Genomic DNA, 24,684 nt, shown 5'->3' with positions numbered 1-24,684 from the left:
GACTATTCTCTCTAAAAGAAGAAAGTATGTATTCAGTTGCAGACTAAGAGCACATACATGAGAGAAAGCTGTATAGCTCGGTCTCATACTGTCTTTCCAGAAGAGTTAATTTAGTGTAATGATCCCAAAATTGTAAGACCTGAATTTAGCTTTTGCCAGTTTTATAAATTTTGTCCAATAGAAGAAAAAAAAAAAACATGGTTCTAGGCTGAACTCTGTAATTTACTGGCTGTGGCTTTGGCAAGTTTCTGTATCTGAGTTACTTTACCTATAATATTAGGAAAATATCTTCTTTGCTTACTGAACAAGGTTGTGAGTTTTAAGGTGTGCTAATGCATATATATGAAAATGCATTGCAATAAAAAACATTATGCAAATGTCAGTTATTGTTAGTGTTCAGAAGTAGGAAATTGCCGCCTCATCATCATTTCTTGAGCATCTATATCATACATCATCCAGTCTGCTAGGTGTGCAGGATATAGAGATGAAAAATAGTACACCCAAAAGTCATTAACAGTTATCTCGAGTCAGGTGGTGGGTGCTGTGAGATTTGGAGAGTGGTAAAGAGAGACTTAACTTTTTATTCTGTATTATGTATTGCTTATTTTAGAGTTAAAAAGAACATGTTTTATTAATGTGTAATTTTTAAATGGAGAAAAAAGATTACTAATAATAACTTAGATTATTTATGAAGTGCTTACTATGCACCAAGCATTCTTCTCAATGTTTAAAATATATTAATTTATTTAACCTTAACTCCATGAAATAGGTTCTTATATTTGTCCCATGTACAGATGACATAAATGAGTCACGGAGAGGTTAGGTAACTTTCCAAGGTGCAGGTAGTCAGGATTTCAGTCCAGGCATTTGACTCTAGAGCTCTCATGGTTAATGAGTAGCACTTTCTCAGGATGATTATATTGTATTAGGGCAAACATAATGCAAGAAGTCGTCCTCATACAATATGATAATTATCCTGATAGAGGCAAAAATCCTTGAGACCGCATTCCAATATATGCATATGTATTTTTATTGTGAATGAGTGCCAAAGCCTGCTTTTGAGAATCAAGGAAGGCTTTACCTAACGGGGTGCATTGAAACTGAGACTTAAGGACTAAGTTTTGCCATGCTTGTAAGAGGTTGAGTGGAGGCAGGCATGTGCCAAGGCTCAGTGAAAGTGTATGACTACATAAAATGCTCTTACACATACCAGTTCAGCCCTGATGGAGTATAAAGTATAGGCAGGGGCAGATCATGAGAGGCTCGTATGCTATGACGTGGAATCATATTTTATCTGAATTAGGTGATGCCAAACTTCTGGAGCATGTTGAGCAGGTGAGAACACTGAATTGGAGATAACAGTTCGACATCCATCACTGTGTGTGTCAGCTGAACCATAGACACAGGATACAATTTCCCAGGAAGAGTACATACAGTGAGAATAGCCCAATGGCCGGGTCCTGTAGAACACTGATGCTTACGGGAAGTCATAGAGAAAGGAGAGCCTGGAAGTGGCCTTCCTGATTAGTCTCAGGTCTAAGAGGAAAGCTATGGAAGCCAAGGAAGGCAAAATTAAGAGGAGAGGACAGTCCTGTCAGATCCTGCGGAATAGTCAGGTAAGATAATAACTCCCAAGTACCTATTTCTAGTAAATCACTGGTGACCTTGAGGCAGTTTACCATATCTTAAACTAGTGGGAGGTAACTCTAAAATGACAAGGTAAGTTTTCTCTTCTGAAATTTGGCTGCAAAGGGAGAAAAGCTGGGTTGGCAGCAAAATGAGGACATGAGGACTAGCATTAAGCTGAGTTTTATTGTCTTAAGGTGGAAAACACGTCAGCATGTTTACCTGTTGAGATTAAGAATCCAGTGGGGAAAGCTGAAGCTGAAGGAAGACAAGGAATAATAAGGCAAGAGCCCCGAGGAGGTGAGAGATGAGGGCGTGTGGAGCACAGATTAACAGATTCACCTTGAAAAAGTGGAAGTGGCTCCAGCAAGGCAGACAGTAGCAGAGAGATTTATATAGTGGGAAAGAAGCAGTAAGAGTTCTTAGTAGTCTCTTTCAGCTCAGAAGGAAGGTGATTTGCTGAGAATAAAGAGGATGGAATATGTTTGGGCAGCATTAGAATGGGTGAGAGTTTAGAAAAGTCACTGAGGGAATGGAAGATGGTACTAAGATAATATTTGCTCTTCTCACTGTAATGACCCTTAAATTGTTGGTACAAAAGCAATGGTGGCTAAACTGTACTAGTGGTCATTGTATTCACCACACACTCAGTTAAAAAAAAATTAAAGCCAGTAAAAAAGTGTTAATTTTATTAAGTCCTGACTCCTGAGTGCACATTTTTAAATATTCTGTATGATGAAATCTGATATATGCAATGCACTTTTGCACACAAGACACAGCATTGTTTCAAGGAAAAACAATTGTGCGAGTATTGAGTTGCAAGATAAACTAGTCCCCTTTTTACATGGAATGCCAGTTTCACTGGGAAGAACAGCTGACAAGCTATAGTAGTTCTTATTCGGAAAATGGATGAAGTGACCCTGTCACGTCAAGAAAACCAACTGACAGCATTTGTTGCCAGTATGGCAAAATTAGAGATTTCAAGCAAAAATCAGAATTTTAGAGAACTCATATTCTTCAGTGTAGCTTCATGGTCCTGAAAGACTTCCCTGATGAGACTGATGGTGATGATAATGAGTGTGATTTTTAGTATTGCAGTGATATGAAATGTGTCAACATTTGGAAACTTCCCGTAACTCAGTGAACCCTGTTTTCCAAATAATCAGTGCTATGGTATAGGATCTGTTCAAAGTACAGGATAGACCAGTGGATCACAGTGTGAAGTGTGACAGATTCTTTGATAGGGTTTCAAATTCTACATCACAGCTAATCTTTAAGAAACCATGCTTACCAGGTTTTACTGTGACATCAAAGAAAGATACAGAATTATCTGAAAAGGTGGCATGTATGTGTGAGCCTGGCCTGTCTTTGTGTATTTAACCAAACAACATAGAGCAACAGTTTGAATGCAGAAGCAGATATGCAGCTGTCTTCTGTTCAGGCCAGACATTAAAGAGATCTGCAAAAATGTAAAATATCTTGCCATTCTCTCACTTGATTTTTTTTGGTGGTGGGGGGAAGGAAATAGTTATTCTTCATTACAAGTATATCTGTTTAGCATGTATTGAATTTATTTTTACTTTTAAGTGAATTAAGAAATGTTTTAAATTTCTCACAGTTTTAATTTCTAATGTAGCAAATATCACTGGGTTTAACTTAACATAAACAAAAGTTCTTTAGGGTCCTTGATCATTTGTAAGAGTGTAAAGGGGTCTTGAGACCCAACAATTTAAGAACTGCTAGGGCCATGTTGTAGGATTTCCAGGCAGTGCTTAAGGAGCAGCTGAGGTCCAATACCAGTCTGGAAGGTGTGTGGTCCCTGTACAGCAGACTGGGAGTTGGACTAGAGAAAGCATTTAGTTTGATCTGTGCTTGCAAGTTTTCAGGGTACTTAATGGTTAAAGATAAGAAAGCAATGAAGTAAAGGATTTGGGCAAAAGATGAAATGTTCTGCGATGGAGTCCTAGCTGGATAGGAAGGAGAGTCCAAGAGGGTGTTGATGATTTTAGAGAACGGGGAACAAGTCCAAAGACCAGATCACAAAAAAGAGAGCTAGCGAGGTTAAGGAAATGGATAAGCTGACTGAACTACGCAGAAGTAAGTAGTGTCAGCCCTCGTTTCACAGGCCAGGAAACTGACTTGTCCAGGAGTAGCGGGACTAGTATTTGAGTTCATGCCTTACAACGCGGTTAGCTCTCTTCGTATGTGGTTGGCGGGCTTTCTTGTTTATAAATGTGAAGTAAGTAGGGTACTAAAAACAAATGGAAGTATTTTTATTATTTAAAATTCTTGAAAGAAAACTTATGTTTTAAATACACATTTTTGTCTCTGATATAATACAGGTTTCTAGAGTACTGGAAGAATTTGATGTTGAAGAACAACCAGATACCATGTTAGAAAGTCGCTTTCCCAACATTAAGGTTGTAAGATCTGGAGTAAAGCAACTGAAGAGTAAAGAACATGTAAGAGGTTTTGTTTTCCCTCAATCGCATTTTCCATTGTTAAATCTTGAGGTGGTTTTGTCTGCCTGCCTTTGACCCCACCTATACCACCACCACACCAAAGGCCTTAGCATGTCCATAGTTTAGTGGCATTGATTTCCATTATCATTAGAAATATGTATACTTTTTGTGAGTTCATTAGGATTATATAAGTTTGGTTTAGCATTTCAGGTTTCAGCATTAACACATATATTGTCCACTATATTCTGGATATAAGCGCTGGGGTACACAGGAATATTACAGTGAACCTCCTCCTGGGAGCTCTCAGTGTCACGGGGAATGTAAACATGCATACGTAATATTATACGGACATCTGAAAAGCACAGTCATTGAAATATTATCAAAGACTTGGTGTTAGAGATTTAGGGATACACCACAGAAGGAGTAATATTTGAGCTAGATTTTAAAAGATGGGAGAATTAAGAGTTCTCCAGGTGGAAAAAGGCACCTCAGGTAGATGAGATTCCATGTTCAAGACGCAAAGAAAGGAAAAGGGGTGTGTGGAATAGTGGGTTGTCAAAGGGGTTGGGGTGGAGATAAAGATAAGTGAAAGAGATTGGCACATAAAGCCATGGAAATAAGGTCGTGAAGAGTTTTCTGGGTCGTGCTAAGAAATTTATAATCAATGGAGAAAAATAGTAAAGCTATTTTAAATGGAAGCAGAGATGATTATATAGATGTTCTTTTAGGAAGCTGTATCTGACAGCACTGTTGACAATGAGCTGGGGTTGAGTGAGTGGCTCCTGTCCAACAACAAAATTAGAAGGTGGTTGTAATAGTCCAAAATGATATAAGGCCTGAAATAAGGAACAGTGTAGTTAGAAAAAATGGCTGAGGTTATGAGTGAGATTTCTACTAAAAACTCAGCAGGACTCAATAACTCATTGGACATGGGAATGAATAAGGCAATCTCAGGAAAGGATGTTACAGGTGATCAACAGTATCCTTAAATGAGTGCTTGGCAAGATGGGAAGCAGCATCTGTAGTTGTTTCTTTAAAACAGCTTTAACTTATGAGTTCTGCTTTAGGAAGACAATGCATATATAACACACTTAAAACACAATATATTTGACAGGGGAAAAAAGATAAAATACTGAATTTTATGAGAAAAAATGAAAAATCTGAATCCCAAAACTAGAATAAACTTGATACTTATAGGCATAGTTCATAACCTATATAATAACATCAGTGTCATTTAATTAGCAAATTGATACCAGCTCACATGTGTACTAATGAATTGAGGGAATTTATGTATATACAACATTTTTGAGTGCCTCCCATTACCATTTGAAGTGTCCCACATGAGATATATGTCTGTTATTTTCATATGTGTTCTTTATATTCTTTAGTGAATTAAAGATAATGTATTTTATCTTCATATCTACTTCCAAAAAATGTAACAGTAGTCAATGAAAAGTTTTGTGCTTTTTTTACAGTAGTTAAACGCAAATTATTTTTAAAAATTGGTCAGTACCTGTAACTAACTTCTTTTTGTCAGATTAAACTCTAACCAAGTTATCTGAAGGACATCTCTTATGAAATTTCTATATGGATTATACTATGGTGGATTATTGGTTTCATGTTACTTGTTATACAGCCAAAGAGTTAAAATGGGTAACAAATCTCTTAGTGGGCATCAAGTGCTATGTTATGATTTGCCAGTCTTATAAATCGAACACAAGACCTTTAAATCAAAAACAGCTCCTAAACCATTCTAACAAAGTCTGGCATCTCTCATACTAGTACTATGCTCATGTATATCTGCATTCTAAAGCCTAGTACTCATCTGTAGATTTTCATTCAGTATTGAGGGACAAAAACAATGAATCTCTAATAAATATTTTTAGATTTACTGTTTTTAAAAACTAATATAAATAACTTCAAAGGTAGTACATGTTAGAATTTGAAGTTAACATGTTTTTCACTTATATGAAAATAGAATCCCCAAAGAGTATTAAGTTTGCTAAGAAAGTGACTATTTGTACTTAGGAATATAAATTGTAGTTTTTAGCACTTTCAATCTATTTTAAATTAAGAAGACATATTGTAACCTCTTCTGCCACATTCTACTCCTGTGTACTCATACCCGACATAAAAGTATGATACAGTTAGAATCACTAGATCTTCTTACAATAAATTTCATTGAAATCAGAAATATCCATGAAGACTTGCTCCAGGTATAATATGATCAGAACGCTCAAAATTAAAATTTCTAAATGTTTAGATTTTAACCTGTGGTTAACATACCTTTCCCTAAGTTTTATGCAAAATTTTGTGTGAAATGTGTCCTTTTTTCCAGGGGAGAAAGACTAGTTTCCATCAGACTCTCAAAATGGTTCATCGCCCTTGAAAAGATCAAGAATCACTGGGTAGAAAATTGCATTCTCATGCTTAGTTTTGTAATTGCTGTCGCAAAGTCTTGAGTGCCACCAAGAGGCAACCTTAATAATTTTTTGCTTTTGTCTTACTGAATTTTTAATTTAAAATGAAATTGTGCCATGTACAATTGTTTCCCCTCACCTTCACTGCTCGACTTTTACAGCTCATTTTAACAGAAGATGGCAGTCAGTATGTATATAAGAAACTCTGTCTGTGTGCTGGAGCTAGACCGAAGTTGATCTGTGAAGGAAATCCTCATGTCTTAGGAATCCGTGATACAGACAGTGCTCAGGTAACATTTGGGGTTGGGTCATGGGAAAGTCATAGCAACATGAAGATATCTGAGACTTTTCTCTATTTGAATCAGTGTTCCACTTACAATGTTAATTCGAAAATCATAGGAGCAGAGGAGAGGTTTTTGTTGTTTCATCACCCGTAAATCAGAAAGTAGTTAAAATGTTTTTTTACTGTCAATTTCAGTTTGGTTTTAGTTGATAATTTATCTTGTCCTCGGGTTCATGCTGATATTCTCTGTTCTTTCCATTATGCGGTATCCCTGGTATAATGACTAAGCTGAAAGTTACAACTTACATTACACACGTGTTCATTACTCTGCTTTGATAGGGAATATGTGATTTGCAACTTAAATATTTATTATTTTTCCAAAAAGGTAAAGCATACTCAAAACTTACTGAATTTACTCCTCAGCAAAAAAATTGATACTCAAACCTTTGTGGCAAAGACATGACAAAAATCCTACAACTGGAAAAGTCAGGATTTATTGTTCTGCTAAAGAACAGTGATAAACTGTCCCAAATAGGTGTAACTCTACGGGACCTTGTTCAGCATCAGAAAAAGACAAATTTTTTTCTGGGTTTTTATTTCAGGGTTTATTGACCCTTACAGCCAAGAATCTCCTTCTGGTTTCCAGTCACAATAGTCTGTGACAGTTGTTGTTCTGTCCCATAAGGTGATGATTTTACATTTATATTGTGATGTCATCTATTCTTGACAGATGATGTTTTCCTTCAGATACTGTTATTTAAATAATTAGAAATTTAAAGAAAATGAGAAGAAACTGATTATCATTTTTTGTAATTAAAGTAGAGTTGGCAAAGTATTGTAAGTTTCAGGTGTATAACATAGTGATTCAACTTTCAAATACCTTACAAAATGCCTATCATGGTAACTGTAGCTATCATCTGTCAACATGCCAAGTTTTTACAATATTATTCACTATATTCCTTGTGCTGTACCTTTTGTCCCATGATGGACTTACTTTATAACTGGAAGCTTTTACTTCCTAATCCCCTTTGCCTATTTTGCTTATCCATCCACACACCTAACTTCCCTTTTGACAACCACCAGTTAGTAATCTATCTGTCAGTCTGTTTTGGGTGGTTTATTTATTTATTCACTTGTTATGTTTTTGAGAGTGCATATGTAAGTGAAGTCTTTTGATATTTGTCTTTCTCTGTCTGACTTGCTTCACTTATACCCTCTAAGTCCATCCATGTTGTCACAATGGCAAGGTTTCATTTTTACGGCTGAGTAATATCCTTCTGTGTATGTATGGATACACTACATCTTCTTTATCCATTCACTATTGAACACTTAGGTTGCCTCCATCAACTTGGAAATAATGCCACAAATAAGCACACAGGTGCACGTATCTTCTCAAATTAGTGTTTTTGTTTTCTTTGGGTAAATACCCAAAAGTGGAGTTACTGGGTCAAATGATATTTTCATTTTTAAGTTTTTGAGAACCTCCATATTGCTCTCCAGAGTTGCTGCACTGGTTTATATACCCACTAACAGGGCACAGGGTTTCCCTTTTCTCCACATCCTCACCAACAAATTGTTTTTTCTGGTCTTTTTGATACTAGCCATTCTGACTGGTGTGTGGTGACATCTCGTTGTGTTTTTGATTTGCGTTTCCCAGATGGTTCATGATGTGGAGCTTCTTTCTGTGTGTTTGTTGGCCATCTGTGTGTCTTCTTTGAGAAAATATCTATTCAGGTCTTCTGCCCATTTTTTAATCAGATTATTTGTTTTTTTTTTAGTGTTGAGTTTTATGAGTTATTAACCACTTATTGGATATATCATTTGCATGTATCTTCTCCCATTCAGTAAGTTGCCTTTTCATTTTGTTGATGGTTTCCTTTGTTGTGCGGAAGCTTTTTAGATTGATGTAATCATTTATTTTTTCCTTTTGTTTCCCTTGCCTGGGTAAGAAAATTGCTAAGGCCAATGTCCCCAAATTTACCGCCTGTTTTCTTTTATAGTTTTGTGGTTTCAGTGCTTACATATAGGTCTTTGATGCATTTTGAGGTTTGTTGTGTATGATGTAAGAAAGTTGTCCAGTTTAATTCTGTAGTCCAGTAGTCCCAGCATGGAGCTGTCCAGTTTGCCCAACATCATTTATTGAGATTTTTTTTTTCCCCATTACATATTCTTGCTTCCTTTGTCACGGATTAGTTGGCCATATAAGCACAGGTTTATTTATGAGCTCTCTATTCTGTTCCATTGATCTATGTGTTTATTTTTGTGCCCGAATCATATTATTTTGATTATTATAGCTTTATGGTATAAAGTTAGGGAGCATGATATCTCCAGTTTTGTACTTCTTTCTCAAGATTGCTTTGGCTATTTGGGGTCTTTTGTGGTTCCATACAAATTTTAGGACAATTTGTTCTAGTTCTATTAAAAATACCATTGGTATTTTGGTAGGGATTGCATTGAATATGTAGATTACTTTGGAAAGTATGGCCATTTTAACAATATTTTTCCAATCTGTGAGCACAATATATCTTTCCATTTATTTGTATCATCTTCAATTTCTTTTCTCAATATCTTACAGTTTTCACAGTACAGGTCTTTCACCTCCTTGGTTAAATTTATTCTTAGGTATTTTATTATTCTTTGTGTGATTGTAAGTGGGATTATCTTCTTAGTTTCTCTTTCTCCTAGTTCATTTTTAGTATATAGAAATGCAACAGATTACTATAAGTTTAATTTTATCCTGTAACTTTACTGAATCCATTTATTAGTTCTATTATCATTTAGATGCCTTTTATTTCCTTTTCTTGTTTGATTGCAGTGGCTAGGACTTGAAACACTATGCTGAATAAGAGTGGTGAGAATGGGCATCCTTGTCTAGTTGCTGATCATAAAGGAAATCTTTCAGCTCTTCATCATTGAGTATAATGTTGGCTAGGGTTTTGTCGTATATGGCCTTTATATTGTTGAGGTATGTTCCCTCTAGAACCACTTTGTTGACAGTTTTTCTCATGAATGGATCTTGGTTGAATTTTATGAAATGTTTTTACTGCATCTGTTGAAATAATCATATGATTTTTATCCTTCCTTTTGTTAATGTGGTGTATTACATTGATCTTCAGATGCTGAATTATCCTTGCATCCCTGGAATAAATCCCACCAGATTATGGTGAAAAAGTCTCTTAATTAGATTTCCTAACTTCTTGAGGATTTTTGCATCTGTGTTCATCAGGATTATTGGTCTATAATTTTCTTCTTTTGTACTGTCTTTGTTTTTGATATCAGAATAATACTGGCCTTACAGAATGAATTTGGAAGCATTTCTCCCTCTTCTGTTTTGTTTTGTTTTGTTTTGTTTTTTGGAATAGTTTAAGAAGGATAGGTATTATTTCTTAAATGTTTTGTAAAATTCAGCTGTGAAGCCATCTACTTCCTGGACTTTTGTTTGTTAGTTTTTTAATCACTGATTCAGTTACTAGTAATTGATCTGTTCAGATTTTCTATTTCTTCCTGTAAGTCTTGGAAGATTGTATGTTTGTAAGAATTTATACACTTCTTCAAGGTTGTTGAATTTGTTGGCTTATAATTCTTCACAGTAATCTCATAATCGTTTTTTCTCTAGTGTCAGTGTTTTAGTCTTATTTTAGTCCTTTTTTTCTTAAGTCTAATGAAAAGTTTATCAGTTTTATCTTTTCAAAGAACCAGCTGTTAGTTTCATTGACCTTTTCTTCTGCTGTTTTCTTAGTCTTTATTTCATTTATTTCTGCTCTGATCTTTATTATGTCCCTCCTTCTCCTTGGGCTTCATTTGTTCTTTTTCTAGTTCCTTTAGTTGTTAGGTCAAAAGGTTTATATGAGATTGTTACTGTTTCTTGAGGTAGGCCCGTATCACTATAAACTTCCTTTTTAGAATTGCTTTTGTTGTATCCCACAGATTTTAGACAACAATAGAACTGCTGTTTCTATTTTCTTTTGTCTTTATGTATTCTTTAATTTCCTCTTTGCTTTGTTCATTGGTTGTTTAGTAGCATGTTGCTTAGCCTCCATGTGTTAGTGTATTTCACAGTTATTTTCTTAAAATTTTTGTTTTCAGACCATTGTGGTCAGAATACATGTATGATACAATTTCAGTATTGTTAAATTTTTGAATTGTTATGTAGTGCCTAACATGTGATCTGTCCTGGAGAATATTCCATGTGCACTTGAAAAGAATGTATTCTGCTTATTTTGGATAGAATGGTCTGTATATACATGTTAAATTCATTTGGCTTAATGTGTCATTCAGTGCCACTGCTTCCTTATTGATTTTCTCTCTGGAAGATCCATCCATTGATGTAAGTTGGGGGTGTTTAAAAATCCCCTACTATTATTGTATTACTGTCAATTTCTTCCTTTATGTCTGTGTAAGATATGCTTTATATATTTAGGTGCTTCTTTGTTGGGGGCGTAGATATTTGCAGTTGTTATATTCTCTATGGGATTGATCTCTATGTAATGCCCCTCTTTGTCTCTCACTACATCCTTTATTTTTAAGTCTGTTTTGTCTATTGCTACTCCGGTTTTTTTTTTTTTCTGCTTCCATTTGCATGAAGTATCTTTATCCCTTCACTTTGAGTCTCCAGTCTCCTTGCCTGAAATGAGTCTGTTGTAGGCAGCATATACAGCTCCCCTGTGTCTTTTGGTTGGAGCACTTAATCCATTTACATCTAAAGTAATTTTGATGGGTATGTCCTTACTGCAATTTTTATTGTTTTTATTTTTTTTGTACTTTTGTGCCTTTCTTCTTCTCTTGGTGTTTTGATGACTTTCTTTAGTACTATGCGTGAATTCCTTTCTCTTTATTTTTTGTGTATCTGTTACAGGTTTTTGGTTTGCTGTTCATGAGGTTCACACGTATTTTAAATAGATGGCAGTCCTATTAGTTTAAGTTTGAACACATTCTAAGATCACTACATTTTTATTACTCCCCCCTCCATGTTTTATGTATATGATGTCATAATTTACATCTTTTATCTTACATATCCCTTGACTTATTTTTGTGTATATAGTTGATTTTGTTACTTTTGTCATTTGAACTTCATATTAGCTTTCTAAGTGATTGGTCTGCTACTTTTACTGTGTTGATTATTACCAGTGAAATTTTTTTCCTTTCCTGATTTTCTTCTGGTTATGACCTTTCTTTTTTCCACTTTAAGAAGTCCCTTTAACATTTCTTATAAAGCTAGTTTAGTGATGATGTACTCCTTTGTTATCTCAGAAACTCTCTCTCCTTGGATTCTGAATCATACACTTTCCTGGTAGAGTATTCTTGGTTGTCAGTTGTTTTTTTTTTTTTCCTCTCAGAACTTTGAATATTTCATGCCACTCTCTTCTGGCCTGAAAAGTTTCTGCTGAAAAACTGGCTGGTAGCCTTTATGGGATTTCTCTTGAATGTAATTCTGCTTTTCTCTTGCTGTGTTTAAGATTCTCTCTTTATCTTTAATCTTTGCCATTTTAATTACTCCGTGTCTTGATGTGGACCTCCTTGGGTTGTCTTGTTTGGGGCTTTTTGTGCTTCCTCAGCCTGGATATCTGTCTCTTCCCCACATTAGGGAAGTTTTCTGTTATTGCTTATTCAGATAGGTTTTTTCTGCCTCTTTCTGTCTTCTCCTCTGGGACCACTGTTATGCAAATGTTGCTTCATTTCATGGTGTAGAGATCTCTAAGCATCTTCATTTTTTTTAAATTAATTTTTCTTTCTTCTGTTCAACTTGCTTTCCACTATCCTGTTTCCAGGTCACTGACCCATTTTTCAGCTTCTTAATCTGCTGTTTATTCCCTCTAGTGCATTTTTCATTCTAGTTATATTCAGCTCTGTCTGGTTCCTTATATTTTCTGTTCCTTTGTTGAAGTCCTCTCTGAGTTCATCCACTTTTCTTTCTAGTCAGGTGAGCAGCTTTAACTCTGCTGCGAACTCTTTGTCAGGTAGATTGATTATCTCCATTTCATTTAGCAATTTTTCTGGCATTTTTTCCCCCTGTTCTTTTGTTTGGAACATATCCTTTGCCTCCTCATTTTTCTGGCTTCTATGCTTTGTTTTATGAATTATGTAGATCAGCTATGTCTCCTGGCCTTGAAAGCAGAGGCCTCACGTAGAAGGTATCTTGTGGTGCCCAGGGATACACTACCCCCTGCTCACCAGAACTAGGTACTCCAGACATGTCCCTGTGTGGGCTGTGTGCACTCTCCTGTTTTGGCTAAGCTGGGACTTCCGTGAGTGGGCTGGTGGGCTAGTCAGCCCTTTGCCTGGTTGTCAGTCGTGGCCAATGGAACTAATGCTACCATGCTGATGTGTGCGTTCTGGCTCCTCCCCTTTCCAGGGTATCAGTTGCTTTGAGGGGGCACCTGCTGGCATGGATGTGCTGGGCAAGGCAAATCCACAGGAGCAAGCAGTGCTGGCAGGGCAGGCAGTTCGGGAGTGGCTCTAGCAAGCATCCAGCCATGGAGGCTGAGAGAGGGCATGAAAGTGGCATCTTCCCAGCCCTTCTCCCCTAGAGGAAGCTCCTACAGACCCTTGCCTCTCTGGCTTAGGTCCCAAAGCTAATCAGTAATCTCCTTCCAAACTGCTGCTTCTGTGTTGGGTCTCAGACTGGCTGACAGGGCGCACCACTTCTCCAGCAGTGGAGCTTCAGCTCCCACAGCCCCCCCAGCTCTCCCAAAGCCACAGATTTTCAAAGCCAGACGTTATGGGAGCTCCTCTTCCCAATGCAGATCCACTGGGCCAGGCGTCGGGGGTTTATCACTTCCCCACCCGGTGCCTCACTCCCTTCCACTTACAGACTGGGTTCGGGGAGGGCTTGGATCCTCATCACTTGTGCCTCTGTCCTCTTTACCCTTCTCAGTGTAGCCTTCTCTTTGTCGTTCACTGTGGGAGGCCCCTTCTGCCGGCCTTCAGTTCATTTTCAGTGTTGCATTAAATGTAGTCGCTGCTTCGGTGTGTATGTAGGAGGAGGTTATCACAGTGACCGCCTATTCTGCCATCTTCCCTGAATCCCTGATTATCTTCTTGTAAACATTTTAGGTTCACACTATCAAAGATGGAGTTCGTAGCTGCATTCTAGCTAGGCCCTCTATATGCATGACCTCACTGAATGCTCATGACAATCCTGTGTACAGTCGCTACTGCCATTTACAAATAGGAAACTCAGAAGGAGAGATTAAGTAATTTACCTATACTGAAGTTCCTGAGTTATGAGAAGTACGGTTTAGTCATGCCATTCATCTTTATGTCCAGATCTTTCTTTATTTACAGATCTTTCTTCTTTACTGCCTTCAGTAAAATTAAACCTTCAGTTTTTTTCTTGTAGAATTTTAAAGAAGTGAATTTTAGTTGAATATAACAAATTTTTGGATCAGTTTAATAGAAATGGTGACTTGACATAAAAGGAAAAGGAATTTAGCTATTCAGATGCCATTCTGAAGCAATGGGGCTATTCTGTACCTTTGAAAGTGCCATAAAAGTGACCACTGGCTTCTCCAAGCTCGTTGTGATCTTGTGGAGCTTGGGAGCAGAAGGGGTGGTAGAGGCATCAGTTAGTTGTCTTTTTATCATAATGACATTTTTTCCTAATAAGTGTTAGATATTATTTTGTTCCCTCTAACAGCTTTATCTACATCAACTTCATATTTATGCAGATACAGCATTTATGAGATATAGTCACTTCTTATTTCCATTTATATTCCAGTCACGGAACCTGACGCAGAGCGGTTAAGCAGTTTGCCCAAGTGGTCTGGTTTAGTGACTGGTAGAGCCAGAGACTCTAGCATCTGTGCGCTTAACCACCAAGCTGCTGTGCTTCTCATTTCTGCAAGTTGTACGTGTTAAGTGGCTGCCGGGAATATGTCAGTTAAGGGACTAGAAGAAAAGGAATAATCCTGAATCTGGATACAGATTAATGTGTTTGTGAGTTGGTTTTGTCAAATAGCTAGGAATGTGATAAGCTGAAGACTGCCTCTTGCTGAGATTTGAGTACACTTAATGTAATGATAAAAAGCAAAGAAAATCAGAAGAGGCATTGCTGTAAAGGCAGCTTGGGGTAAAAGAGAGAACATTTTTGGTATTAATTGGGAAGGTACATCCTGGCAGAGTGGGTGAGATTTATTTTGTTGTTCCTTTGTAAATTAGGTACAGTTCCAACATTTTAAGAATACTCTCAGTGAAGCCTCTTTCTTTCAAGTATTACCCACAATCACAAAACACTATCTCTTTTTCCTTGTAGGAATTTCAGAAAAAGCTTACTAGAGCTAGAAGAATAATGATCATAGGGAATGGTGGTATTGCCCTTGAACTAGTGTAAGTATGTACTTTTAATTATTTAAGAATTAACTTTCATGATGTGAAGACTGATGTGATTTTTGGCATTCTAGAAAATACCTTACCCTGAAAATCAAAAATAAATGTGTTTTTCATATATTTTGAAGGAGAAAAATCCACTTTTTTTTAAGCTTTCATAGACTGCATAGTTATATAAATGCCCTTATAAAACATGAGCATTTAGGGAATTCTTTGTCCCAAGAGTTCACACCCTAGTGAATGGATAGATTTGACCCATGGATGAGTCTTGTAAGCATGTCCTATACTAAAAACCAGGTTAAATGTGCACACTTTTAGAGATTTCTAGGCATAGTCCCCACCACTTTTTATTGTCTGTCCCTATCCTGCTTCCTTCATTTATGTTACCTGCCTCGTCCATGAAACCCACAGTGTTTGTGACTCCTTTTCCAGGATATATAGTACTCCTAATGCTTGGTTTTTTGGAAATTAGAAAATGGGAACACAATAATAATGTGAAGTATTATCATATTAAGATGGTATTACAAGTTTGAAAAACATTGAAGGATTTGTATCCTGATGTGGTCTATAGAGCATTGAGTCACTTTCTTTGTGACTTTATCTTCCAGTGGATGGATGACATGGAATAGTCTGGATATATTTCAGATCAGAAAGTTGGGTCCAACTACAAAGAGGACAAGTTTGTCTCACAATAAGGAATCTGCCAAAGCCCTATCTTGGCTCACTTTCATCTACTCCAGTTCTCAGACTGGGTTGTTTGCCCTTCTTCTTGACACCATAGTGAATTCCAGTAAAATGCTGTAGGAGTTCTTAAGTCACCTGAGTACTAGGGGTGGCAGTCATTATTGTAGGGGTGGCATTACATTATTGTAATTATGATGTTTGTGACATTGTATGGAGAAATAGAGAAAAAAAACAGACAAAGCCAATCTGGATGAAGACAGAAGAGGCACATGACAAATTTTCTCCATCAGCTATCACCAAGAGCGTAACTTAATGCTGTTACTGACATTGAAAAGCTTTCTTACACTCAAAAATGTTCAAAGTGTCATAAAGGAAATATTTAATCATATTCCAAGGTAGAAGACCATGTAACTGGATAAAACTCAATTTTATATTGAGTAAACTGATAGTTTAAGAAACGTCTCATATAGTGCTATTCTTTGTTTAGGTTCACTGAATTGATAAGGTGTTTGTCTTCTCATGATGAAAAATGACGTATCTAAACCCTTTCTGATCTTTCATAGTCCCTGTGTTCCACTGAGGCCAATACTAATTCTCTTAAGTACTAATTTTCTTTCATTTCAGTTATTATGTCTATTTTCTTCTTTCCAACTGTAGGTTAACCCTTTCCTTCTCAAACACTTATTTTTTCATAATTTCATAAAACTAATATTTCACTCCTCTTTTAAGAATGCTTTTAAAAATGTAAGCAGTGTTTTCCCTCTACGTGATGAGACATTTATGTTTATATACTTTGCCGAAGGCATATTTCATAGATAAGGGGAGTAGAGGGTGTCCTGTGAGGTGGAGCATGTACAGGAGTTACTTGTGGTTGTGACTTATAACCATAGCCTACTAGTCAAGTGTCAGGATTTTAAGCTGTATTGAGACATCATGCTGTTAGACTACTTTAAAATACAAAAAATGGAAGAGAGGTTTCTAATTTTTGAATGTTAAAAGTATTTCATAACTATATGCCTATATGTAAATTGAAATATAAAATTTATTACCAAATGTTTATGTATCCTACTTCCTGCTTATTAGCAGTCCTGTGTGATCTGAGCAGCATAAAAGAGAATGTTCTCCAATTAATCTGAGATTTAGTACCTGTATGTATTTATTGCTGGCATAGGGGAGCAGAAAAGTAAAGGCTCATAAGAGGTTCGTTTATCATGTGGACTTCAGGGACTTTGTGAAATTATTATTAAGAAAAACACATCCTCGGTGCCAGACTTAGAGATAAAACAGCAGATGCCCAGGACCTCTGGCTAGCTCGAAAGTGGTAACAGAAGGTGGCCTCTGTAAACCACGGTCATTCCTTTCTCCAAGCTCCTTGATTTTTCTGTGAACTGTATCTTAGGCTAGATGGCTTGTAAATTTCTTGAAATGAAGAGAATTAATTGAAGGGTAATGGTTCCTTTTAACAAAGTTAAGATTTTAGTTTATAACTGATTTTTCTCCTTTTTCTGTCTCCTATAACGTGCCTTGAGTACATAAAATATTTGATAACAAAGAAGTCAGCTCTTCTGGAATATTGTAGCTATATACCATCCGTCCATTATTGGTCACACTGTAACCAGATCAACAAAGCATCGCTCATTCCTGGGAGCCCTGGGGCACATTCAGATAATAATATGCTGTAGAAATTGAACATTTTGAATTGATACTCATGGGTAATGAAATTTTACCTGGTGTTTTTTTATAAACTGGTTAAATTTCTTATCATTTATACTACTTTAACTCATTATCCTGAAAGAGTATTAATTCCTCTTCTTTCTCAGTTTGCCTTAAAATACCATTTTCTTTTATTTTAGGAGATTATTATTCTTTGCAGGTACAGTTGACCTTTGAACAGTGCAGGGGTTAGAGGCACATCCTCCCCCTCCACCAGTTGAAATCCATAAGTAACTTTTGACTCTCCAGACTTAACTACTAATAGTCTACTGTTGACCAGAAGCCTGACTAACAACATAATCAATACATATTAACACATTTTATATATATTATATACCATAGTTTTACAATAAAGTAAGCTAGAGAAAGTAAAATATTTTTCCAATTGTTGCAGATCTCCAAAGAATTTTCCAATATATTTATTGAAAAAAAAATCTGCATATAAGTGGATCCATGCAGCTAAAATCCATGTTGTTCAAGGGTAAACTGTACAAAGATTTTTACTCACACTTCTGAAATTGCTGTAACTTTAATATCCTATCAGGTATGAAATTGAAGGCTGTGAAGTAATTTGGGCTATTAAAGATAAAGCTATTGGAAATACTTTCTTCGATGCAGGAGCCGCTGAATTCTTGACTGCAAAGCTCATTGCTGAAAAAACAGAGGCTAAAATTGTACATAAAAGAACCAAGTATACAACAGAAGGTAAATACCGCCTCTAGCTCACAGATTAATTAGGTTGATTAAGTCAGTCATTAATATTAGGGATTAATATTGATTAGTTTGATAAATAAGTATTTTATTTATTAAACATTATCACAGAAGGCATTTTTTAGCCATATGGAAAAAAGGCTGTAAGATAACTTAGCAAAATACTTCATTTGGGGGATAGGAATGTAGATAATATATCTTACATGACTTTTTAGAATGTCTAATATATATATATATATATATATATATATACTTTTTCATGAAAAATATGTATAATTTGAACTGGAAATTAAAGTGAGTTAAATCATTTGCATTTTTGCAAACATACAGTTGGACAAAAACTAGAATAATTTCATGAAAAATGTAGTGAGTTTACCAACAAACACAGGCGTCACATTTTTAAAGAGCTTTTTTTCAACTTTTGGCTTATTTTGTGAGTTGTGTGGTGCTAAACATTGGCAGAATTCTCAAAATCTGATGGCTAATTTTTTTTATTAAATCATAAGTGACAATATTGTAGTTTCAGGTATATGACATAGTGATTCAGTATTTTTGTACAAAATGATCACCTCAGTAGGTTTAGTTAGCCTCTATTACTCACTATATAGTTATTTCATTATTGACTGAATACACTTATTTTGTACTTTACATCCCCTAGGCTTATTTATAATTGGGAGTTTGTGCCTTTTATTCTCCTTCACCAGTTTTACCTGTCTCCTGTCCTCCTCTCTGGTAACCCCCAGTTTGTTCTCTATCTTAGAGTCTATTTCTGCTTTGTTTTGTTTTTTGATGTTGTGTTTTAGATCACACATATAAGTCAAACCGTATGGTATTCATAGTCTGTCTGACTTCTTTAGCATGATACCCTCAGTATTGGCAAGATTTCATTCTTTTTTACAGCTAAGTAATACTCCATTATGTATATATACACCACGTCTTCTGTATCTGTTCCTTTATTGATGGGACTCTTAGGTTGCTTGCATATCTTGGCTGTTATAAATAATGCTGCAGTAGACATAAGGGTGCATATATCTTTTCAAATTAGTTTTTTGTTTTCTTTGGTAAATACAGAGGTGGATCATACAGTATTTCTATTTTTAATTTTTTGAGGAACTTCCATGCTGTTTTCCATAGTGTCTATACCAATTTATATCCCCACCACAGGGGTTCCCTTTACTCTACATTCTTGCCAACATTTATTTTTTGCCTTTTTGATAATAGCCACTCCGACAAGTGTGAGGTGGTATCTCATTGTGGTATTGATTTGCATTTCCCAGATGATTAGTAATGTGGACCATCTTTTCACTTACCTGTTGGCCATCTATATGTCTTTGGAAAATGTCTATTCTAGTCCTCTGCCCATTTTTAAGTTGGGTTATTTTGTTGTTTTGGTGTTGAGTTTTATGAGTTCTTTATATATTTTGGATTATCAATCCTTTATTGGGTATATCTTATCCATTATGTTAATTGGTGTATATAACATTGAAAAACCACATTGTGTGTGTATTATATTCAACACTTAATTTAAAGATTATCCATTTTATAGTTCCACATCATAAAATATTAAAATAGTGAATTAAATGGTTAATATAGGTACCTTAGTCAATGCTGTATATATATATATATATATATATATATATATATATGAGAATCATTACATTGCCAGAAGCTTCAGAACACAAGCATAATTCTCTGCCTGGCAGTTTTTATGTCATATGAATGTTTAATTATCTCTTCAGGAAGGAAGAAGGAAGCAGGAACCAAAGATAATGCTGGTAAAACAGGCAGTGCCTTGGGACCTGATTGGCATGAAGGCTTGAATCTTAAAGGAACAAAACAGGTATGTTTTCATACACCAATTGAACATGTCTAAATGCACCATTGAATTCTTGAACCATTTGTTAAAGGCTGCTTAGAAATGTATAGTCAAAGAATTGGTACATCACTTTAAAGTCCAGGGTGCTAAGCATGGACTTCAGTGCCACTTGGCCCAGTTGCTTACCAAAAATGGGTGAATATTTACTTCATCTATAACTGACACTCAGCCTTCTTTTTTAAATCTCCTGGCCTACAGATTTCCATACCCTAGCTGCAGTAAATAGATCTATCCTACTTTAAATTAATCTTTTCTCAAAGGTCACTTCAGATGCATTACAGTATTTTAAAGGTTATTGGATTGATTCTAAATACACATTTAATATCCTAATTGGATAAACAATGACTTCCTTTCATTTTATTCATTAGATACTTTAGTTTTTTAATAGGTGTTAAAAGGCTATCATATTAAATATTGTGAGCCGCACACAGGCAGGCAGTCTTTATTACTGAAGATGATTTCTTTTCAGCTTTGCGTAGGGTGAAGGGGAGCTGGCTTCGAAACATCTAATTTTTGTGATGGAGATTATGTAAAATAATTTATGTACCTTCAGATCCTAAGGTTAATAATACTTTTAGCCAAAGAATTTCAGCAGTTTAGTTAAATAAATATCAATTATCTCCTACCTTAACTTGCAGTTTACTTAGGTTCTGGGACATAACAATAAGTCTACATAAATTTACCCTCAAGGTTTGCATAGTCTATAAAAATTATCATTTTAAAAGTTTTATGAGTAATCATGAATGAGGCTTAGAACTGAAAGCACGCTTCAGTGCTACTGTTGACGCAGCTTCTAACCTCTTAAGTACTGATGACTTTCTGCTCATTTTCTTCACGCACAGAAACTGAAAGGCTTATTTTGGGGCATCCACTGTGCTTTATTTATATTGTATGATTTTTTTCTGCAGGTTTCTACAAATACAAATTTTTTCTTCCCCATCAGTAAACCAGTCATTCTTTCTGGAAGCATTATGGTAACCAGCATTTCTTTTAGTTTTCTCATAAGATTCACATTGAAACTATGTGTGAAGTAAAGAAAATCTACCATCAGGAAGAATTTAGAATTTCTAAGAAAAAGTCCTTAACTTTTCCAAGAGACCATCATAATCCAGCAGTCACAACTGATAAAGGTAACGAATGAAACAAAAAACATATAACCACTTATTTAAAAGGAAGACAGCTTAATCTTGCTTGCTATTTATTATTAGAAAACAACTTTAGATTTCTATGTAAAATTTAAACATGAAAAGTAAGAACAAAACCACAATTTAATAACATAAGCCATTTTACTACTTTAAGTTTTCTATTAATTCATATAGAGCTTTACATTTTACACAGCGCTTATGGTGTTTTGACCATCACAACCTTGTGAATCAATAAGAACATCTTACAGATCAAAGCAAAATAAATAAAAACTTTTTTAAAAAAAGCTTGATGCTATTCAGAGGTGGAGTGACTTCCCCAAAATCAAAATCATCAAATTTGGAACTAAGACGTAGATGTAAATCCTATTTCACACCTTCTCTAAGAACTACTTTCATTTGAAGAAATATACTCAGCCAAACTAGTATATGAGATACTCTACTGTTCTAAATTCTTTGAATTTTTCCACAGGAAAAGTGTTAAAGTTTGAAAATGAATAGTAAGGGACAGTATTGAAAAGTGATGGCCCAAACTCCCAGTGGAGTATTAACCTATTAATAAAGATTTTTAAAGAAATAATTTATAAAATGATTATCAACTTAAATTCACTTTGTAGAATTTCTATGTCTAAGTTGGGGGAAAACGTTTAGAATGTCACTGTTTTGTAATTATACCCAAAGGAGGAGGTATGTTGGTTGCATTAAAATTGTTTTAGCAAATGTACCTTATAAAAATTCTTAAGGAGTACAATTTTAAAGTCATCCCTCCTTTCTCTTTCTTTGTCCTTGCCATTATATTCATGTAATGTTACAGACAAGTGGTGATGATTACATTTGAGAATAAAGTCTTTTTCTGTCTTTTTTTATTTTTTAGAGGTATGGCCTGTCTATGTGGAATTGACCAATGGAAAGATGTATGGCTGCGATTTCATCGTCAGTGCTACAGGAGTTATACCAAACATAGAACCTTTCCTCTGTGGCAATAATGTAGGTGAAGTTTTTTGTCCTGTTCTGTTAGGCATATTTTTAAAGTACTATATTTATGAAGATCTCTAACTCAAAACTGTAACTTAAGATAGCAGAAAATAATTTATATGTTTATTCATGTCTTGATTTGCAGTATTTCTTACTGCCTAATGTTGTTAAGCAGTTAATATCCCAGCACAAATGTCATCATTAACAGGATTTATCTGAAGATTGGTAAAAAACTGACACGTCCTATGAATTCTTAGAAGTGATCCTTTAGAGAAATCATCTTATATTTTTTGCTTTATAGAATTTGAAGCTTACAAAACTGAGGAATATTCTTATAATTAGGAGTTGAGTAGTTATATGAGGGTATTCTTGGTGTTGAAATTCTAAGAATTTTTATCTATCGTAGGGTTTGTCTATCTTAGTAGAAATTTGGTTCCCTGTAAATTCAGCTTGTCTGAATTTTACAGCTGTTTCTCACTTTCTCTTTAAACATCAGCATACCAAGGTATAAAACCTTGATTTGATCTTTTACTTTAGAATTAAAGAGTCAAGTCATTTTTCTTACCATGTATGTTTATGAAGAACACTGTTTAGTTTGCCCTAGGAGAAGATGGTGGCCTGAAAGTGGATGACCATATGCACACATCCCTTTCTGATATCTACGCTGCAGGTGACATCTGCACTGCATCCTGGCAGCCCAGTCGCGTCTGGCAGCAGGTAAGCCTGCATACAGGAGCACGTTTTTATCAGAGATCAAGTCTGAAAAGAAAGGAGTTGCTACCTGCAAATCTAACTTTCTGGTTTTCCAAGTTTTCCTCTTTAAGTAAAAAGCTACCATAGAGTCTTCCATTACAATAAAAAAAAGAAAAAATATATATTGAATTTTCCCCTTTTGCTAAGTCGTAAGAATGGAGTAGACCGGGCTGTGTTTTAATTTTAAAGGCATTATGGGTTATTACATTGCTTTTTATCCTCAGATGCTTATCACCACTGTTCAGTGGAACTTTGTGATGGTGGAAATTTTTTTTTCTCTCTCTGGCTGCTTCTAATACTCTGTCCTTAACCTTGATCTTTGCCATTTAACTTATTATGTGTCTTGGTGTTGTCTTCTTTGGGTTCCTTGTGTTGGGAGATTTGTGTACCTCCATGGCCTGAGAGACTATCTCTTTCCCAAGACTGGGGAAGTTTTCAGCAGTTACCTTCTCAAAGACACTTTTTATTCTTTTTTCTCTCTTTTCCTTCTGGTACCCCTGTAATGCAAATATTGTTCTGTTTGTATTAGTCACACAGTTCTCTAAATATTCTTTCATGCCGAGAGATCTTTTTTTCTCTCTGTGCCTCAGCTTCTGTGTTCCTGTTCTCTAGTTTCTATTTCATTTAACATCTCCTCTACTTCATCTAATCTGCTTTTAAATCCTTCCTTTGTATATTTCATTTCAGATACTGAATTCTTCAATGTTTGTATCTCATTCCTGAATTCCTTCCTCCCTGAGTTCTTGAATACTTTTCTGTAGCTCCATGAGCATGTTTACGATTTTTATTTTGAAATCTCTTTCAGGAAGATTGATGAGTTCAGTTTCACTTGGCCCTCTTTCTGGTGTTTGTGGGATTTTAGTTTGAACCAGGTTCCTCTGATGTTTCATATTTGTAGGTGGCGCCCTCTGGTGCCCAGAAGCTCTACTCTGGAGCTGCTCAGTTCCTGGAGTGGTGGCAGGGGTCACAGGCGAGTGGTGCTGGTGCCCTCTTCCTTGAGGTCTGCTGTTTTCCCCAAGTGTAGGCAGTCTACCGCAGCCTTCTTTCCTATTACTCTTTCAATTAGATATATTTGCTATATTTTCATATTATATGTGGTTTGGGGAGGAGGTTTTCATCTTACCTCTCACATCATCATCTTTAAGCCTAATCCTCTGTGATGGTGGAAATTTTTATACATTTCCAGTGTCCAGTCAGGTGGCAACTAGCCACGTGTCTGTTGAGCACTTTAACTGTGGCTAATATGACTGAGGAAGTGAATTTTAATTTTATTTACATTTAATTTATTTAAATAGCATTTGTGGCTAGTAGCTACCACTACTAGCTATATTGGATAGCACAGCTTTGGATTAAAAAAACAACCAACCACTGAGATTATAAACAATATGGATAAAGCATTCTATTCATGATGACCCTTTTCTGTCCCTGTGAGAATTATTACTGAAAAAAATGTTCCTAGAGTACACTGCCTTCCTCATCCTAATAGCTTCTTCCAGTAGGATCTAGATTTCCTCTTGCCCTCAGTGTTGCTTACCTCCTAATGTTGGAGCAAAATACTAGAGAAAGTGGCCATGGGTGAGGTTGTCTTAGTGGAGTTGAGATACTGGTAGGTGGTACACACAAAGAGAACAACCAGCACCTGTGAAGGACCAGCTCCACAGGTAGGGATAGTATTCATTCAGCTTAACTATGAAATACAAAGTAAATTTTGTGG

At 35.8% G+C, this 24,684-nt stretch overlaps 1 protein-coding gene across 4 annotated transcripts in view; it reads left to right on the top strand.

Annotated features, from left to right (window-relative positions):
- Positions 1 to 24,684, top strand: part of PYROXD1 (pyridine nucleotide-disulphide oxidoreductase domain 1) — a 33,382-nt gene that overhangs the window by 5,823 nt on the left and 2,875 nt on the right. For 2 of the 4 annotated variants that reach the window (XM_073223010.1, XM_017662298.3), the window contains 8 exons: positions 3,969 to 4,088; positions 6,670 to 6,798; positions 15,043 to 15,116; positions 18,058 to 18,218; positions 19,964 to 20,064; positions 21,095 to 21,230; positions 22,117 to 22,229; positions 22,812 to 22,934. In XM_073223010.1, coding sequence (XP_073079111.1) covers positions 3,969 to 4,088; positions 6,670 to 6,798; positions 15,043 to 15,116; positions 18,058 to 18,218; positions 19,964 to 20,064; positions 21,095 to 21,230; positions 22,117 to 22,229; positions 22,812 to 22,934 — 957 coding nt within the window. Of the gene's footprint in view, positions 1 to 1,823; positions 1,927 to 3,968; positions 4,089 to 6,669; positions 6,799 to 15,042; positions 15,117 to 18,057; positions 18,219 to 19,963; positions 20,065 to 21,094; positions 21,231 to 22,116; positions 22,230 to 22,811; positions 22,935 to 24,684 lie in introns of all 4 variants that reach the window. The other 2 variants (XM_073223012.1, XM_073223011.1) reach the window with 2 other exon arrangements.

This window comes from Manis javanica, chromosome 15, assembly GCF_040802235.1.
Source record: "Manis javanica isolate MJ-LG chromosome 15, MJ_LKY, whole genome shotgun sequence".
Classification (NCBI taxonomy): domain Eukaryota; kingdom Metazoa; phylum Chordata; class Mammalia; order Pholidota; family Manidae; genus Manis; species Manis javanica.
This window is presented reverse-complemented; position numbering and strand designations above follow the sequence as displayed.